Source organism: Lepus europaeus, chromosome 14 (assembly GCF_033115175.1).
Source record: "Lepus europaeus isolate LE1 chromosome 14, mLepTim1.pri, whole genome shotgun sequence".
NCBI classification, from domain to species: domain Eukaryota; kingdom Metazoa; phylum Chordata; class Mammalia; order Lagomorpha; family Leporidae; genus Lepus; species Lepus europaeus.
The window spans coordinates 93,821,377-93,842,556 of NC_084840.1; the positions used below are offsets into that span (position 1 = coordinate 93,821,377).

The 21,180-nt window shown below is 42.3% G+C and overlaps 1 protein-coding gene across 1 annotated transcript in view; it reads right to left on the reverse strand.

The window, feature by feature from the left end:
• Positions 1-21,180, reverse strand: part of MYO3A (myosin IIIA) — a 216,805-nt gene that overhangs the window by 162,055 nt on the left and 33,570 nt on the right. The window contains exons 3-4 of the mRNA XM_062211468.1: positions 16,140-16,244; positions 15,487-15,586 (exon numbers count right to left, since the gene is read on the reverse strand). Coding sequence (XP_062067452.1) covers positions 15,487-15,586; positions 16,140-16,244 — 205 coding nt within the window. The remainder of the gene's footprint in view (positions 1-15,486; positions 15,587-16,139; positions 16,245-21,180) is intronic.

Genomic DNA, 21,180 nt, shown 5'->3' on the forward strand with positions numbered 1-21,180 from the left:
GTACATCTCCTCCCTCTCTTATTCCCACTCTTTTATTTAACAGGGATCACTTTTCAGTTAAAATTTAAACACCTAAGAATAACTGTGTGTTAATTACAGATGGATCTAACAGATTTCTACAGAACTTTTCATCCTACACATAAAGAATTTATATTCTTCTCAGCAGTACATGGAACCTTCTCTAGGATTGACCACATACTAGGCCATAAAGCAAGTCTCAGCAAATTCAAAAGAATTAGAATCATATGATGCAGCTTCTCAGACCATAAAGGAATGAAGTTGGAAATTAGCAACTCAGGAATCCCTAGAGCATATGCAAACACATAGAGATTGAACAACATGCTCCTGAATGAACAATGGGTCATAAAAGAAATTAAAAGAGAAATCAAAAATTTTCTGGAAGTAAATGAGGATAACGGCACAACATACCAAAACTTATGGGATACAGCAAAAGCAATGTTAAGAGGAAAGTTTATATCAATAGGTGCCTACATCAAGAAATTGGAAAGGCACCAAATAGATGAGCTTTCAATTCATCTCAAGGATCTAGAAAATCTGCAGCAAACCAGACCCAAATCTAGTAGGAGAAGAGAAATAATTAAAATCAGAGAATAAATCAACAGGATTGAATAAAAAAAATTATAAAAAATTAGCCAAATGAGGAGCTGGTTTTTTGAAAAAATAAACAAAATTGACACCCCATTGGCCCAACTAACTAAAAAAAGAAAAGACCCAAATCAATAAAATCAGAGATGAAAAAGGAAACATAACAACAGATACCACAGAAATAAAAAGAATCATCAGAAATTACTACAAGGACTTGTATGCCAGCAAACAGGGAGATCTATCAGAAATGGATAGATTCCTGGACACATGCAACCTACCTAAATTGAACCAGGAAGACATAGAAAACCTAAACAGAGAACACATCAGATAATGTAGATGAAATGAAGACATTTCTAGAAATATACAACCTACCAAGACTGAATCATGATGAAATATTAGTCATACATAAACCTATAACTAGTAAGGAGACAGATTCAGTAATCAAAGATCTCCACAAAAGACAAGTCTTTGGCCAATGACTATTTGAATAATAACTAAAACAAGTCCTTCTCAAACATCCAGAAATAAAAAAGAGAGAGCAAGTGCTAACTTTTGCTATAAGTTCAGCATTGTCTTCATACCAAAGCCACATGAATACACTACAAAAAGAGGATAAGTACAGATCAATACTCCTTACAAATATGGATACAAAAATCCTTGACAAAATATTAGCAAACCAAATTCAACAGCACATGACAGGATTACGTATGACCAGGTGAAATGCAAGGAAGGCCCAATATATATGAAAATCAACAAATGTAACACACCACACCACATTAACAGAAGGAAGAGAAACAAGTCATATGATCATTTAAATTGATGTAGAGAAAGGATTTGACAAAATTCAACACCTTCTCATGATAAAAACAATAAACTCAACAAACTAAGAATAAAAGAAAACTACTGCAGTACGATAAAAATCACATAGGAATAGCCACAGTGAGCATACCACTCAATGGTGAAAGTTTCAAATGTTTCCTCTCAGATCAGTCAGGCAAGGATCTCCCCCACTGCCATACCTGCTCAAACATGATATTAGGCTCCCCAGAGCAATTAGGCCAGAAAGAGACATAAAAGCACCCGAACTAGAAGGAAAACGTTATCTGTTCACAAGTGATATAATCTTATATGTAAAAACATCTTATACCCTCACAAAATATTACTGAAAGAAACTTAAAAAGGGAGACTGGCAATGTGGCATAGCTGGCATAGGCCTCCAGCTACAGATGTGGCTCCCTATAGGTGCCAGCTGCTCCACTTCCAATCCAGCTCCCTACTAGGGGCCTGGGAAAGCAGTGGATGATGGCCCAAGTGCTTGGACCCCTGCACCCACATGGGAGACCTGGACGGAGCTCCTGGCTTCTGGTTTCAGATAGGCTAAGCTCTGGCCATTGCAGCCATTTGGGGAGTGAACCAACAGATGGAAGACCTCTCTGTCTCTCCCTCTCTCTGTAACTCTGCCTCTCAAATAGATAAATAAATCTTTAAAAAATTTTTAAAAAGATACAAATAAACAGAAAGGCATCTGTGTTAATGAGTTGAAAACCTTAATATTTTTTTTAAAGATTTATTTTATTTATTTGAAAGACAGAGTTATAGAGAGAGATAAAGACAGAGAGAGCGTTCATCCATCCGCTGGTTCACTCCCCAGATGGCCGCAATGGCTGGAGCTGCACCAATCCAAAGCCAGGAGCCAGGAGCCTCCTCTGGGTCTTCCACGTGGGTGCAGGGGTCCAAGACTTGGACCATCTTCTACTGCTTTCCCAGGCCACAGCAGAGAGCTGTATGGGAAAAGGAGCAGCCGGGACTAGAACTGGCGCCTATATGGGATGCCGGCGCTTCAGGCAACTCCTATCGAAATCCAAATAACGTCTTTCACAGAAATTGAAAAACCAATCCTAGGACTATCAAGGGACTATGAATAGCTGCAAGTTCTTAACAAAGAAGAACAAAGTTGGAAGACTCAGACTTCCTGATTCCAAAGTCTAAGAAAAATGACAATTTAATCAACCAATGGTTCTGGAAAACTGGTTAGCCAAATGCAAAAGATGAAGGCAAAATCTTGTCTAACCCCATCAACAAAAACGAACTCAAAATGGCTCAAATACCTAAACAGAAGAGCTAAAGCCACAAAACTCTTAGAAGAAAACATAGGAAATGTTGGATTTCACAATGGTTTCTTGGATATAATACCAAAGAGATAACAATAAAAAAGTGGACAAACTAGACTTCATGAAAGTAAAAAACTTTTGGACATAAAAAGACACTATTAGCAGAGTAACAAAGCAACACATAGAATTGTGTGTTGAGAAAGCATTTAAAATGTTGAAAAAGCATTCACAAATCATATTCTGATAAGGCATTACTATTTAGAATATATAGAGAACTTCTAAAACTCAATAATAAGAACAGACAACTTGATTAAACAACGGGTAAAAGATCTGAACAGATATTTCTTCAAAGAAAATATTTAAATGGGTATTAAGCACATGAAAAGAGGCTTGACATCAGTTACAGTTAGGGAAATGCAAATCAAAATCACAACGAAAGGGGCTGGCGCTGCAGCACAGTAGGTTAAAGTCCCATACAGACACCTGTTCGAGTCTTGGCTACTCCTCTTCCCATCCAGCTCTCTGCTATGGCCTGGGAAAGCAGTAGAAGATGGCCCAAGAGCTTGGGCCCCCGCATCTGCATGGGAGACCTGGAAGAAGCTCCTGGTTCCTGGCTTCGGATTAGCTCAGGTCTGGCCATTTGGGGAGAGAACCAGTAGATGGAAGACCCCTCTCTCTCTCTCTGGCTCTACCTCTCTGTGTAACTCTTTCAAATAAATAAAAAATAAATCTTAAAAAAAAAACCACAAAGAGATACCAACTCATAGCCTTTAGGATGGCTATCATCAAGAAAATCAAACATTAGGAAGTGTTGGCAAAGATATGGAAAAAAAAGCAGAACTCTATGCACTGTTCGTAAAAATGTAAATGGTACAGCTGTTGTGGAAGACAATGATTCCTCAGAAAACTAAAAACAGAATTAACATTGGATTCAGTAATTCCACGTTTGAGTATATGCTAAAAAGAACAATTAATGAACTCGAAATGTTTGTACACGCACATTCATAGTAGCATTATTTATAGTGGCCAAAAGGTTTAGGCAACCTAATTTGCCATCCATAATTGGATGGATAAACCAAGTGTGCTATATAAATACAAAGGAATACTATTGTAGCACAAAATGGAAGGCAATTTTGACACACACCACATGGATGAATGTTGAGGACATTATGTTGAGTGAAATAGGCCAGCACAAAAAGACAAGTAATGTATGATTCCACTTATAGGAAGCACTTAGAATAATAAAAACTTCAGGCACAGAAAGCAAATTGGTGGTCTCCAAGGACTGGAGGATGGGAGAAGAGGAGTTACTGTTTAATGTATTTAAAATCAGATTTGCAAGATAAACAGTTCTACAGAAAAATGTTAGTGATGGCAGCTAATAACATGAATATAGTTAACAACACTTAATTGTACATTTAAAATGGCTAAGAGAATAAATTTTATGTTTTTGCATTTTACTAAAATATAAATGATTAAAAGAAATAGAATATTCTACAGCGGACATAGAAAGAAGACTACTACCTCGCATACACAACTCTTCTCAAAATAGTTTTTGAGAATTATTCTTTATGATTTTTGTGTCAACATTTATTTAATAAATCTCATGAGGGCTATATTGCTTCCCACTAGGAAATTCACTTTTACACAACATTTTGCATTTAAAGAGGGTCAAAATTCTGATTTCTGCAAATGGTAGACAAGGTTAAGATGACTCAGGGTAGCTGACTGGCTCATTCCAAACACCTCTTCTGTCAACGCCCATGTGATTTCCCTTGAAAAATCTGCCTTCTCTCCAGTCCACCAGACTCCACATTGGTCCCTGTGGATAGGTCTTGTCTGTTGTCTAATAGAGAGGGTGTGATGCTAGATCCCACTGCTTGCAGCACTCTCATTGGACACCAAATGATGCAACTAAAGCTGTCCAAGGTACTCAGTTCTCTATGTCTATGAACAGGTACACATATGTACAGTACTGCATGGAGCTGAGTATACATCATAGTTCTTTTTTTTTAAGACTTATTTATTTGAAAGGCAGAGTTACAGAAAGAGAAGGAGAAACAGAGAGAGACCTTCTACCCACTGGTTCACACCCCAAATGGCTACAATGACCAGGGCTAGGCCAGGCTGAAGCCAGAAGCCTGGATCTCAACCCAGGACTCTCAAATGAGTACAGGGGGCCAAGTATTTGACCCATCACCTGCTGCCTCCCAGGGTGTGCATTAGCAGGAAGCTGAAATCAGGGGCAGAGCCAGGACTTGAACCTAGGCACTCCAGTATGGGATTCTGGTGTCTCCAAGCAGCATCTTAACCACTAGGCCAAATGTCTTCCCCTTCCCTTCTATTTTTAAAAATTGCTCTTTTGCCTGTCAGTTTTTCTCATTATCTTTGGAAATAGAACTAAATGATATCAGTCTATAGCTCCAAAATTTTAATTTCTATTATATATATCTATATATCTGATTATATATGTATGTGTATATATATACATACATACACACACACACACACACACATATATATATATATATATTTATATAAAAAAATCCCTAGATAAAAAGTTTTCTTTTCTTTTACCTGTTAGTAAGTTAAAAAGAATGTCTTGCCTGAATCTACTGCCTAGTCTTGACTGATTAAATGCAGAGTGGGCATTGGACCCAGCGTGGCCTATTGAAATTCCTTTCATTTGGTGCTGAAAGTCCAGGTTGGTTAGTTCTTAGCACAAGATCCACATGCCTGTGGCCTGGGGAGGCGGAGGCTGTGACCTGGGGGTGGACGTGAAGAGCTACGTGAAGTTCCCAAAGGCTGGTGGGCAGACAGGGAGTCTGATGAGCAGAGGAAGAGGCAAGAGAGAGCAGAAGTCTTGGTTGCCCTCCATTTTCCTGTCCCCATTCCAGACCCCTGAGCGCTGTTCTTATTTATGAGGTTGCCTATTCGATCTTATTCTTCCTTGGTCCTTACAACCAAAAACCTTTGACTAAAAAAATACATCATTATCTACTGTGTTAAATAGCTTAATTCAAATTTGGAACATGTTCAGTTCAAAACACATGAGCCCACACGTTCAGAGAGATCATAAAATTCTAAAGAAGGAGTCTACTTATTCAAGGTTCAGATTTATATAAAAAAAAGAATTTTAAGTAGCTTTATTTTCAAATAAGGTAAGAGTCACCTCCCAAAAGTACAAAAGTATATTCTAACAGAGCAAAGTACTCATTTTCTTGTATGGTATGAAAATTCTAAAGCTCTGCAAACTTTAAAAAATTATTTTCCCTCTAGTATTTTTTCAACATACTATACTATTCTATAAAGTACTAGCCCTACATTTTCAAAATTCATAATATTCAAGTAATATATAACTTTGTATTTCCATGCTAAGCCTCTAACTGTACTCCATAGTTTTATTTTTCATTTTTAAAAACAGATTATTTTATTTATTTGAAGAGGAGAGAGAGAGAGAGAAAGAGAGAGAGAGAGGCAGACAGACAGACCAGTTGGGGCTAGGTCAGGCTGCAGACAGGAGCCTGGAACTCCATCCAGGTCTCCCACATGGGGAGCAGGGACCCAAGCACCTGGGCCATCCTCTGCTGCTTTCCCAGACGCATTAGCAGTGGACTGGATCGGAAATGGAGAAGCCAGGACTTGAGCCAGCATGCATATGGGACGCCGACAACACATGCAATAGCCAAACCCACTGCACCTCAATGCTGCCCCCTATTTTTCATTTTGTCATAACTTCAATCTTAGACAAAAGTTAGCAAAATAAAAACCAAAGTACTATTTTTCATGAACCATTTGAGACTAAGTGGGTTACATGATGCCCCTTCACCTGAGTACTGCAAACAAGGACATTCTCCCTACACAACCAACAACATCAAGTAGACCCATCAACTCATCCACACACCTGACTCAAATTCCATCAACTGTCCAACTAAGACCTTTACAGCAAAAAGATCATGTTCGGCATTTAGTTGTCATAGCTCCTTAACCTCCTTCAGTCTGGAAGAGTCCCTCAGTATTTCCTTGAACTGGCATGACTTTCAGTTTTTAAAGATTCTATGCCACATATTTTATAGAATGTTTTCAAATTTCAACTGACTGGGTATTCCCTTGTGTTATGTCTGGCAGGAGTACATGGAAGGGATTCTGAGGTCTATGCCCTGCGTCCTCTCTGGTAGAGTGTGATTTTCATTTGAACCATGACCAGTTATGTTCATTTTGATCACTTGGTTCATGGTTGTATATGACAGGATTCTTCTCCGTAAACTTGCCCTTTTCCTTTCATGTAAGAAAATAAGTATTTGATGCAGAGGTATTTTCAACTATGAAACTATCTAATTTCTTTTTTTTTTCTAAAGATTTATTTTATTTATTTGAAAGACTGAGTTACAGAGAGAGAGAGAGATAGAGAGAGAGAGAGGGGTCTTCCATCTGCTGGCTCACTTCCCAGATGGTCGCAACAGCCGGAGCTGCGCCGATCTGAAGCCAGGAGCCAGGAGCTTCCTCCAGGTTTTCCACAAGGGTGCAGAGGCCCAATGACTTGGGCCATCTTCTACTGCTTTCCCAGGCCATAGCAGAGAGCTGGATCGGAAGCGAAGCAGCTGGGACTAGAACCGGCACCCATATGGGATGTTGGGGCTTCAGGCCGGGGCTTTAACCCGCTGTGCCACAGTGCTGGCCCCATAACTATCTCATTTCTAATCAAAACTGAACTCACTAGTTTCATTACTCCTGCTACTATACTCACTGGCATTATTCTGTAAGCAGAAGCATTTGCTTTTTTGTGTCCATGTATTTATGTGTTTATGTACGCTAGTAGGGACCAATGGACTTTTTTTTTTTTTTTGACAGGCAGAGTGGACAGTGAGAGAGAGAGACAGAGAGAAAGGTCTTCCTTTTGCCATTGGTTCACCCTCCAATGGCCACCGTGGCCAGCGCGCTGCAGCCGGCACACCGTGCTGATCTGAAGGCAGGAGCCAGGTGCTTCTCCTGGTCTCCCATGGGGTGCAGGGCCCAAGCACTTGGGCCATCCTCCACTGCACTCCCGGGCCATAGCAGAGAGCTGGCCTGGAAGAGGGGCAACCAGGACAGAATCCGGTACCCCGACTGGGACTAGAACCTGGTGTGCCGGCGCCACAGGAGGAGGATTAGCCTATTGAGCCGTGGCGCCGGCCAGACTTTTTTTTTTAAAATAAAGATTTATTTATTTGGGACTGGCATTGTGGCACAGCAGGTTAATCCTCTGCCTGAAATGCCAGTATTTCATAATGGGCACTGGTTTGAGTTCCAGCTGCTCCACTTCTGATCCAGGTACCTGCTAATGGGCCTGGGAAGCAGCAAATGATGGCCCAAGTATTTCGGCCCCTGCCACCCACATGGGAGACCCAGATGGAGTTTCAGGCTCCTGCCTTCAACCTGGCCAGCTCCTGCCATTGCAGCCATTTGGGGAGTAAACCAGCAGATGGATAATTCTCTCTCTCTCTCTCTCTCTGTAAATTTAATATTAATCTTAAGATTGATTTAATTATTTGAAAAGCAGAGGAGGGGGGAACCTTCCATCTGCTGGTTCACTACCTAAACAGCTGCAATGGTCAGAATTGGGCTAGAGAGATGCCAGGAGCCTGGAACTTCATCCAGGTCTCTCATGCGGGTAGCAGGGGCCCAAGCACGCAAGTCATCTTCCACTGCTTTCCCAGACACAACAGCAGTGAGCCGGATCAGAAGTGGAGCAGCTAGGACTTGAATGAGTAGTCATACGGGATGTCAGCATTGCCGGCAGTGGCTTAACCAGTTCTGCCACAGCGCCAGCACCACCAGTGAACCTTTTACTCCATGGATCACTGTCCTTACAGCAGCATCCTCATCCTCTGTTGCTCAAACTCTCCAGGATCTGGTCAGTGGGCACTACTTCGAGTTGGCTTCTACATCAGTCTTCTGAATATTTCCTTTCTTTGGTGGCTCAGTAAGGCCTAGGCTCACTCTAAGTAGCCCTAAAAATCAGCCTATCTCCAAGAACCCCTGTTCCCTGTTAACTGAGAATTGTTTAAAAACTGAGAGCTAGGTGCATTGCGGCTGGCAGGCCCAAGCGGTGGACACTGCTAGGTAATATCAACGTGCACTCACGCATGTGCAGCACCCACACCACACAGGAGTTTTATGTTTATATACAGGCAGACAACCAGGGGTCTACACGGATGACTTCAATTCCAGTCCAACACCATCGGGCCCAGTTTTCTCCCTTTTCCTATTTGTAATTCTCTTCACTAGCAATAAGAAACCTGGCTCTCAGCATCCTTAGTGTATTTCCCTGCCCTTGGCAAGGAACTGATCTTGTCTTCACCCTGGCGCTGTGCAGACACTTTCTTCACTTCGTTCCGGGTCTGAAAACCCACTCTGGGTCACCCTCCATCACCCTATGTGGATGCCCTTGCTGGGCCACTTGGGGACCAACACCCCATGGCAGGCTACCACCACCAACAGCCTCCCAGCATGAATGCCCCCTCCCCCCTCAGAGGACCCACTGCTGGCCAGCTCCACCCCTACCCCATGCTTGTTTAGCTCTTGCTCTCAAAAGGCAGGCAGGTAGAATACGTATCTTTAATAAATAAATCACAACCTTCCTTTACCCTCCATCATGCACTGGGGACTTGGTCTAACACTGGGCATGTGGGCAACAGAATTTAAAGCCATAAAATATTCTGCCATCGGAATGATGTCTGAATAAATCACCAGAAGTACTTCCTGTTCTTTTGTATTGAAATGTTAAGTGTCCTGTTAGAAACGAGTGTCTCCAGAGAGAAGCCCACAGAAATGAGAAGCGAGAACTGCCCTTTAAATTTAGGCTGTTTCATTTCTTTATTCAAGGTATACACTGCTTTTCCAGGCATTAGTTGACTTGTTTAAGGAGGCTTATCTCCTGGGAGGTCATATTATTTATTGATTGATTATATACCAGGGCCTGCTAATGCTTTTCATTAATAACGTTTGCAAGCTCAGTCGCCCTTTTGCTCTCTGCGGTATCTGGAGGTTTTCTACAAAGGTGTATTCCGCTTAACAAAAGAACAAAGGGTATTTTAAAGCTTGCATTCATGGTGAATGTAAGCAAACTAAATCTTACATGTATTGTAATTAAGTCACTTGACATTTACAGTAACATTGCATTGACTCCAGTGAGGGACTTGTGTTTTTTGAAACAAAAAGAGGCACCCGTTTGGGAACTCCAATTTTCATTATTTAGCAACTACTGATTAAGCACCTACCATCTGTATAGCGCTGAGTGAAGATGAGCTGGATTATTCTTTCACAAGAAAGATTTTCACAATCGGAAAGTGTCAGTAATTACACAAAGTAGTTTACTTCACCCATTACATTTACTGTTAACTCTGAAAAATTTTATTTATCTGAAAGGCAAAGAGACAGAGATACGGACAAGAGAGAAGGAGAGTGATCCCATCTGTGGGTTCATTCCAGAAATGCCCACAATTCTTAGGGGATGGACCAGACCAAATCCAGGAGCAGGGAATGCAATCCAAATCTCCCACATGAGTGTCAGGGATCCAAGTACTTGAACCAATATTGCTGCCTACCAAGGTGCACATTAGCAGGAAGCAGGAATCAGAAGTGGAGCTAGGACTTGAACCCAGGCATCCCAATACGGGAAGTGAATGTCCCAAGCAGTGTCTTAATGGCTGGGCCAAATACCCACCATTTACTCTATACACACTCTCCCGGGTAAAAGGGCTTGCTCCATCTCTCAGATGGAGTCCTCCTTCCTTCTTCTAAGCCCTCGTGGCAGGAAGAAGAGACAAGGTGCTCCCGTGTGGGCTCTCAGACTCAAAGGCTTTGGTTGGCGTGGCAGCCAGGTGCCCTGTGGCCTCCCATGCCGGGGTCTGCACTAGCTCTCCTGAGGTCTGTTCTCACAGGCAAGGCTTCCTGTAGTTCCTCCTTGCAGATTAAGGATCAGGTTGGCCCTACCTGTTGCTGAGAACATCCTGAAGTCTGACTGTGGCTCCCATTTAGGTCTGACCCAGCGACCTGCTCTGTGCCTCCCAGTCCAACACCTTTGTTCCCTTAGAAACTACAAGAGAGAAACTCTCACCTGATTCCCTGATAATTTTGGGCTTCTGGACATGAATGGCAAGGTCTGAGGAAGCTGACCTGGGTTCCTCACCGGCCTCATCACTGTGTACCTCCAGGAACAAGGTGGTGGCTCGCCCCAGGCTAGACTACAGCAGCTTCAGATGTCTCTGGAAGGTGGGACGAGTGTGGTTTAAGAAGCAAGGGTGGGAGCCGCTCTGCCCTCATCATCAGGCATTTGGTACAGTGGTTAAGACGCTGCCTGGGACACCAATGTCATAGACCAGAGTGCCTGGGTTCAAGCCCCAGCTCTGCCCCTTATTGTATCTTCCTGCTAATGTAGATCCTGGGAGGCAGCAGGTGATGGCTCAAGTAGTTGCTTTCCTACCACCCACATGGGAGACCCAGACTGAGTTTCTGCCTTCTGGCTTCAGCAGGGCTCAATCTTAGCTGTTGTGGGCATTTGGGAGTGAACCAGTAGATGGTAGATTTCTCTGTCTCCAACTATCTTTCAGATAAAATTTTAAAAAAGCTCATCTCATTCTCCTGCCTCATTCTGTCCCATCTTTCTGCAATTACTCTACAAATGGGACGGCCTCCCTCATGTATCTATCCTGTCTTCCATGAAACTCTCAGTGTATCCCTAGAGACACTGTCATATGCTAAAGAGAAGATACAGCAATATAGACAGACTTTTCTCAGGAGATAGTCTGAGCCCTGCTACGTATTCCTGTTTTGGGAGGTTAAAAGATGAATATAACCTCTCACTTTCTGGCATTCCTTCAGGAATAAATCTCAATTCCCTCCAGACAGGGGGATGGCTCAGGCACATCAGGCTGAAGATCACGTTCTTGGACAGGGAACAGAGAAAAACTTGTTAATAAATTTCACACCTCTTCCCCAGGAGTGTGTGGAAGAGCCCTGGCTGAGGAAGACCGTGGCGCATGGAAGGTACTAAAAGGCTCTGGCTGGCCTGGCTAACAGGTGTTAGGAATGGGGGTTGGGGCGGGTCATGCCTGAGGAGCACAGAGATTTAGAAAGAACGACAGCGATCAGCAGGTGCCAGCATGCAGGACTGCAGAAGAGCCCTCCTTCAGTGGCTTCCTCTGGCCACTGCGTGGAATTCTGAGCACAGGGGTGGCAGGATCTGATGTGGGTCCTTCTGGCCGCAGTGTAGAGAAAGGACTGGAAGGAAAGGAATGAGACTCAACACGCGGAGTTCAGAAAACCTAACTAGAGCAGCCCAGGCTAGGAGCAGTAAGGAAGGAGTCTGGGGGTATTTAACGAAGTTTTATGTTTACAGATAGTTGGTCCCTGACTGTGACTTGTGAATTTTCAACTTTACGATGGTACAAAAGCAATATGCATGAAGTGGGAACTGTTCCTCAAATTTTGAAATTGAGTCTTTTCACAGGCTGGCGATATGTGGTCTGCTATTTCGCAGCAGTGATGGGGTGGGGTCCAGCAGAGGCTGCAGCTCTGTTAGCCCACCTTGACCCTAAGGAGAAGCAACTGATGCTCCACTGTGCATGTATGCTATCAGCATCTTTTGTATGCTAGGTTTTGTATCTTTACATCTCATAAGTCTACAGAATGCCCGCCTGTGCATGTCCGTGAGATGTATATATATATATATATATATATACATATATAATATATAGTATATATTATATATATTTTATATATTTACATATATAAAATATATATTTTTATATAAAATATATAAAATAGGCTCTGTGTTGGGAGGCTTCACCCATATTTATGGTAAGCTAGGCTGCTCTATGATATGTAGGTCAGATTATATATATATATATATATATATATATATATATAAAGATTTTTTATTTATTTAAAGTCAGAATTACAAAGAGAGAGGCAGCGATGGGGGAGAAAGAGAGAGAGAGAGAGCTCTTCCATCTGTTGGTTCATTCAACAGTTGGCTGCAATGTCTAAGACTTGGCCAAACTAAAGCCAGGAGCCTCTTCCAGGTCTCCCATGTATGTGGCAGGGGCCCAAACACCTGGGCCATCTTTCGCTGCTTTTCTCAGCCCATTAGCAGGGAGCTGGATTGAAAATGGAGCAGCTGGGATATGAACCAGCAACCATATGGGATGCCAACATTCCAGTCAGTGGCTTTCCCTGCTCTAGCACAATGCCGGCCCCCTGTAGGTAAGAAACATCAAATGCCCTTTTCATTTGACATTTTAAACTTACAGTGGGCTCATCAGGATGCAACCCCACCCTAAGTCAAGAAGCATCTGTAGTTTCAGACATGGCAGGTGAAGAAAAGGAAGACCGAGGGGGGAGCCTGAGACAGCTGGCACGAGCACTGAGCAGGTACAGTTGTCTCAAAGCAGCCTTCTGGGAAGGTGGAGCATTTTGTTCTGTTTTGGACATTTTGAGGACAGGGGCCTGCCACTCCTCTAGGATTTTCAATATCCATTCATGAGCATATAGTGTATTTTGTGAAGTGAGAAATTCAAAGAAAATCTATTCTAAAATCCTTTACTCCCAGCTGTGGCCTTCTCTGAAAATTCAATTTAAACAGAAAATGAGAAAACTGATTTCTAGTTTGACTCGGCAGTTTGTGGTTTGCCATATATTTATTTTCTGTCCTCCAAAAGTTTCACTCTACAGGCATGTCCCTACCATTTTCAGGTTTTATTTCAAATAAAAACCCACAAATAATTCTGGACCAGCTGAATTTGTGTTCTCGTATGGAAAACAGAAATATAAGCACTATCTTACATAAAACCATAGAGTGTTTTAGTATCAGACATCAGAAATACTCTAGTAGGTGAATAACCTTTTCTAATTATTGCTGGCAGGCAAGTCTACAAACCAAATCATCTAAAATCAAAGCCCTCATTTCATTAGCTATCCAACTTGTGACTGCTTTATAATAATGTCACATAAAAAGGTCACCTTATTATCTAAATGCATGTTCTTAATGTAGTTTGTTTTGAAGGATACCCCGGGTAGTTATAGTGCTCAGAGCTGTTGGTTTACCAACTTTCTCTTTATCAAATATTTACTTACACCTGTTTTAATAATTTTCAATCTCAGTCATGTTTATCATCCCACCTTTTAGAGCCAGGGAATTAGAAGATGTCAAGTTGACTTTCAAGTTCTCAGTTGGTCTGTTTTAGAGCAGAGCCAGTACTGTTTTCTGAGGGGAATAACTGCCCTGCTGACAGAGCAGTGAAAAGTACTTTTTTAATTTCAAGAAGTCCATGTTAGCACCTTAACCCAGTCAGACAAGCAAATACCTGGCTCTGAGCTCACATAGCAACGAATGGCTAACCCCTGGTTACTGATCAGGTATTCACTGTCAGCGTCACTGTGGCTCAACAGTTCTAAAAAGCTTAGGTGGTAAAAACAATGCATCTGAGGTGTTCAAACGATGCGCCAATTATCCAGCCCTCGCAGATGCTCTAGATCCATCCTTGGGCAAAGCCAAACACTAGAGAGCTGTACGAGGGCTCTTCAAAACAGGTTCATGGAAAACGCAATTATGGTGGATTTCAATTTTTTTGCATCAAAATAAATATATCTTTTATTTCTATTTTTCTACAAACTTTTGGAAATCCTTCCATGTATCTGGATATTAAAAAAATAATTTCTAAAACCAATCAGTGAACTTTCCCTTAGCATCAGTTTCTGAAATGAAAACTAAAGAATGATTTGTCCACTCAGCCACAGTCAATGAATTGCTATACGAAAACCATTAAATCTACCTAAATAAACTCAGACAGTGCCACTTCTCAAAGACCCTGTCTGTCCATCAATCTCTATCTATAGAAACCAGAGAATGTTAACACTGGGTGGAAAATGCAAAAACAAATACACAGGCTGGATGCAGAGACAAAGCACCTCATCTAGCTGTAGAGCAAGAGAAGGCCAGAGCCAACTGGCCCAAGCCCTGAGATATCCTGGAAAACTCTCACGGACTTAGTGCTGGAGGGATCCAAGGACAGAAGGCATAGAGAGCACCACCTCTCCGAGACAATAAGTGCTACGACAAAGAATAGTGCTATCAGCTAGGGTGCTTTTTGTAACGCAAGGACCTACACTAGCATAGTAAGTACAGAAATGTAGCAGCTCACGTGACAAAAGACCCAGAGATGGTGCCAGCTCCAAAGCTGACTGACTTAGCGGTTCAAGCATGTCCTCAAAGACCCCCTAGAGCTGTGTTTCTCTGAGTGGCCTTTCCACTCAGGACAGGTTCAGCATCACAAGGAGACACATAGGGCCCCAAGGAAGAAAAAGCCCATCTTTCCTGGTGTCTCCTTCCTTGGAGGGAGCAAACGACCCTTGAAGATTTCCGCTCACTTATCAAAAATCTGATTTGGACAAGTGCTCACTCTGAAAGTAATCACTAACCAGGCGGGCCACGGCAACACCACTAGTGGTTTAGAGCTGTGACTTGGGATGGTGTCCATCTGAGAAGGTCAATTACCCATGCCACATTAGTGTTATCTGGGCACACGTTAGCTGACATGGAAGAAGTCACTCTTCTGAGAATCTCTCATTTGGTAAATTATCTCTGCATTTGAATGGAACACAGATTTTTCTCTATTTTCAATGCTTACCATTTTTCTCTATTTCAATGCAAGGAAGTGGGAAAATGATCAAATTGTATAATACTAAGTTGTTACGCAGTTCAAGTTCATGCATTTTAAACAAAACTTACCAAAATCTACTAGTTTAACCCCTCCTTCTGTGGTCAGTAGAATGTTATTTCCTTTTACATCGCGGTGGATGGTCTTGTTGTTATGCAAATGTTGAAGTCCCTAGAAGGTGAGGATACACAATGACTCTTAAAGCATCAGACAACAACTATCTTTCAGATGATGCATTTGTACAAAATAAATCGGAAACACCATTAGCCATGTGAAATTAGCATTCAAACCCTCTTACTTGTTTCACCTTGAATTAGTCATATCAAAGTGTATCATTTTCACTTTGGATTAAATACAAATTCACAAAACCAGAGCATGCTCCTTAGCTTTTACCAAATATTTTATTTAAAAATGTGTTGATCCCGATAGAAGAAACCATTCTATATACTTAAGAAAATGATAAATAACAGCCTAACAGTAAAAAGTCCACATTTTCTGCTTTCATTGCTATTAGAGTCTCATAAATACAGAGCAGAATTCAGCATCCTGTTGATACAAAGAGAATAGATTCCTAATGGAAAAGAAGGAAGTAGCTATGCTAACCATCTCAGATTTCGCATTTGTGTCAATAAATACATATTAGTGATATTTTTCTAAAAAGTGACCCATATTTTCTATTTGACTAGCCTCATAATTAACACACAAACAAGTGAGATGGCCTTACCATGAGTGCCTCGTGTAAAATATACGCAATGACAGGCTCGCCCAGCCTCTCCCCTCGCCTCAGGAGTCCTTTCACCAGATCAGTGACTGACCCTCCGCTGCACAGCTGGGAAAGAACGTTCAAGGTAGACGTTAACATGGACAACGCTTGAAGTCTTTGGTGTAAAAGGTCCTCCCAAGAAATTGTTCCAATTTTCTGTTTCGAACAATTAGTCTTTCGCTTTTATGGTTTCACAAATGAAATGAAGACATAAACTTGTACCTGCATGCAGTTAATTACAGTCATATAGTTCTTAAATGAATTGCATTTTAGAAGAGGGTTTGAAGAAGCAGGGTCTTGATTTCTAGCTTCAGGAACACAAGTAATAATTGCAAAATTGGGAACCAAAGCTTAAAGCATTATGGCTCTCTGACAGTTTAATCACTAGCATAATAGAGTCCATGACCTCAGTACATAGCTATTCCTAGAGTACACGTGCATGAATTTTGAAATGTGCCTCTTCCTTTTTGACAAAATCTCAGAGTGCATTAAAGATTACCAATAATATTTTGGAACACTCTTTAAAATACCATGTTTTCTGAGCTTTTTAGCATCCTCTTCCTTACCCCCTAAAAGCAAGAAGACTTTACATAGAACACGAAGTGGAAGGACCACGGTTATGGGGGTTGTTCACATCTGGGTTCTCCAAAGTTAGGTAACATTAAGTCCCACGAGAAGCCCTCCAAGGAGCTGCGGTTTGCAGAACAAAGAAACACCGATGTGAGCAGAGAATGTACGCTGGGTATGTGGCCCTGGACCAAAAGAAGGTCCCAATGAGGCTTTGACTCCGCGAGTCCTTGATTCTCTGAGGCCTGATCCTTGGCCTTGGCTTTCAGGCTTGCCCCCCTCCTAGGGCTCCTGACTGTGGTCTCTCTCCTCTCTGAGCCATCAGACTTCCTTTCCCACCTGCTGTGGCACCTGAGGGTCCCTGGGAACTAAAGCAGTCATCAATCCTTGGCCCTCTTCTAACTCAGGGGCAGGCAGAAAACACAGGTGACAGCATGTATGTTCTTGACATCTTAGTTTGAAATACTGAATAAGCTTTTTCTAATAGGGTAATTAGATTTCATCGGATAACTGAACTCCTCTGGTACACTGTGGATTAGATTATAATTAGTTAGAAGTAGGGAGCACCTACTTTGTGTTTGGTACATTTTTAATCCATTTATATGAGTCACTGTGAAACCTTGCTCCTCTTTGAAGTAGTATTTTTTTTATTTGACAGATAGAGTTAGACGGTGAGAGAGAGAGAGAGAGAGACAGACAGACAGACAGACAGAGAGAAAGGTCTTCCTTCCATTGGTTCACTCCCCAAATGGCCACCACGGCCGGTGCTGCGCCGATCCAAAGCCAGGAGCCAGGTGCTTCCTCCTGGTCTCCCATGCGAGTGCAGGGGCCTAAACATCTGGGCCATCCTCCACTGCCCTCCCGGGCCACAGCAGAAAGCTGGACTGGAAGAGGAGGAACCGGGACTAGAACCCGGTGCTCATATGAGATGCCGGCACCGCAGGCAGAGGATTAGCCAAGTGAGCCACGGTGCCGGCCCCTCTTTGAGGTAGTACTATCGCTACCATACTAAAGATGAGGAAACCAAGGCACATTTATAACTGGTGTCTTTCTACAAAGAAAACTGCTTTCCTCCTACAAGGATCCATGTACAGCCCAGCATTCCAAGATCCCCATTTTTGTTTGTATCAGAAGGGCCACTCTTTTCACTGGGTAAATGGGTGTTGCTGTCTTGAAACAGAACCCAAGGTCAGAAACCAAGGCCTCTACTGAGGCCTAGCATCGGGGTTCCCAAATCACTCACAGTTGACTGAAAAGAAACTGGAGTTCTTTCAAAGACAAGCCACTGACTTAAAAGAGCCTAAATTTTATCTTATCTTAAAGATAGAGTTAGAGAGAGAGAGAGAGAGAGAGCAAGCTTCTACCTGTTGCCATGCCCCAAATGGCCTCAATGGCCACGGCTGGGCCAGGCCAAAGCCAGGAGATAGGAGCTTCTGTCGGTTCTCTCACATGGATGCAGGGGCTCAAGCACTTGGGCCATCTTGCATTGTTTTCCCAGGCACATCAGCAGGGAGCTGGGTTGGAAGTGGAGTAGCCAGGACTTGAACTGGTTCCCCTAAGGATGGATGCCTATGCTGCAGGTGGTGGCTGAACCTGTACACTACCCTAATGCCAGCCCCAGAGCCTAAGTTTTAGAACTAATTTCAAAATTCCTAAAAATCACTGCAGAGAGAATACATTCCTTTTCCTATTTCTGCAAAGCGTGGTCTCTCTTTGGCTGCACTTTCTACAGATGACTGGTCAATGAAAGAGTCGAGAGTCGGGCTTCCTGGACTCAGCAAAACAAATTTCAGAGTCATATGGGGTTGTACATCCTTTCGTCAATGCTGCGTTAATGGTGATTCCTTAGTGTCCCACTGAATAGGGGGAGCACTGTCTGTCTGTCTGTCTACTTACTAATGAAAAGACAAATGAGTTCCTTCCAGTTTGGGGAAATTACAAGTAAAACCACTGCAAACACTTACGTATAGGTTTCAGCAGAAATAGAAGTTTTCATTTCTCTTAGGTAAACGGCTAAGGGTGAAAACTGCTACATCTTAGGGGTCCTACGTCTACTGTCTCTGCTTCTGCGTGTTTCCCGCAGGGGCCGCACCATCCTACATCCCCACGAGCAGTGTGTGAGAATTCCCATGGCTCCACATCATCCTACCAGCATCTGATTTACTGTAAGGTGATTTTTTAAAAGCCATTCTAAATGACAGTGGTACCTCACTGTGGTTTGAATGCGGAATTTTCTAAGGGCTAAAGAATGATGTTGTGGTTTTAATGTGGATTTTCCTACAGACTAATGGCGTTAACTATTTTTCATGTACTTACTGGCCATCTGTATCTATTCTTTGGTGAAGTGTCCACATTTTTTTGTTCTTTTTTAATTGGTTGCTTTCTTATTACTGAGTTTTGAGGGTTTTTATATATTCTGATACAAGTCCTTTATTGGGTTGATGTTTTAAAAACACTTCCTCTAAGTCTGTGGCTTGCCTTTATTTTAAGTGTATTTTGAAGAACAATGTATCATCTTAAAAAATATTAATTAATTAATTAATTAATATTATCATATTAAAAATATTCCCTTTGTGTCATATCTAATAAATCTTTGTCTAATCCAAGGTCATCAAAATTTCCTCCTGTAATTTATTAAGTGTACAGTTTTTTAGTTTTAAACACAGGTAGGCCTGTGATCCAGTTTGTCTATGGTGTGAGGGATGGGATGCATATGATTGTCCAATTATAGCAAATTTTCTTTGAATCACAATGTCCGAGAAACAGAAGATAAACACTGAATTAAGATTAAAGTCTAGCTGCCTTCACCAAGAAAATGAGAATTTAAAATATATTGCTAAGTTAAAGAGGTAATGTGAAAAGCATAAAAACTGTACTTCTACAATTATATTCTGGAAAAGGGAAAATTGCTGACCATGAAAAGATCAGTGGTTGCACTGGATTTGGGGTGGGGAGCACAGCTAGGGGGTTTTTATTTATTTTTCTGATTTTTATTTATTTCATTGAGAGAGAGAGATCTTCCACCCACTGGTTCACTCCCCAAGTGCTCACTACAGCCAGGGCTGGAGCAGGCTGAAGCCAGGAACCAGGGACTCTTATCCTATTCCCTTACATGGGAGGCAGGGATCCATGATCTTGAGCCATCACCTGCTGCCTCCCAGGGTACAGGAAACTGATATCAAGCATGGAGCTGGGACCTGGCCCCAGGCACTCCAAATAGGAAGAGGGTATCTCAAGTGGTGTCTTAACCGCTGAGCCAAAAGTCCACCCCACGGAGGAATTCCAGGGCAGTGAAGCTAGTCTGTATAATGTAGCAATGGTGGATTTACACATTTGTCCAAAGCCCTAAAAACACAAGAGCAACGGTGAGCCCTAACGTAAACTATGGGCTTTGGTGAACCATAATGCATGATTATTGGTTCATTAACTGCAACAAATGAACCACACTACTGCAAGGAGGTAGCCACAGGTGAAACAGGGGTGGGAGGGGGGAACAGGTTGACTGAGCTATCTGTAGTTTCCGCTCAATCTTTCTGCAAATCTCACTTTTAAAAAAATAAAGTCTATACTTTCTAAAAACCTATTTGCCAGTGTCAAGAATATGCAAAAAGGACCTGAAATAAAAATGAAGGTGCACACAACATTAATCCAAGTCAATACAAATAAAGGTCCTCTTATAGTATGCTCTCAGAATGATCTGATTCTTCTACTCATGGATGAGTTTTTTACCTAACATATATTTACATAAGTGAGGTTCTAACACTCAAATATTCTATTTTAAAAGGTTTTATTTCCTTTCATTTATTTGAAAGGCAGAGATAGGAAGAGAAATGGAGACAGGCTGGCTGAGATCTTCCACCTGCTGGTTTGCTCCTCAAATGCCTGCGATCTGCAGGATTGGGCTGGCGGGAGGTCGGGAGCCTGAAATTCAGTGCAGGTCTCCCGTGTGGGGGGCAGGGACCCAAGTTCTTGATCCATCACTGCTGCCTCCAAGGGTGCCCATTAGCAGGAAGTGGGCGTCAGGAGTGGAGTTTGGACTCGAACTCAAACATTTCCGGAGCCAGTACTGTGGCATAGTGGGTAAAGCTGCCACCTGGCAGTGCTGGCATCCCATAAGGATGCCAGTTCGAGTCTTGGCTGCTCCACTTCCGATACAGCTCTCTACTATGGCCTGGGAAAGCAAAACAAGATGGCCCAAGTCCTCGGGCCCCTGCACCCATATGGGAGACCTGGAAGAAGCTCCTGGCTCCTGGCTTTGAATCAGCCCAGCTCAGGTCATTGCAGATCGAAGACCAACCAATCTCAATCTCTCTCAATCTCTCTCTCTCTCTCTCTTCCTTTTTTGTAACTCTGCCTTCCAAATAAATAAATCTTAAAGAAAAAAATAAAAAGTCCAGTGCCCTGGCTCACTTGGTTAATCCTCCGCCTGCGGTGC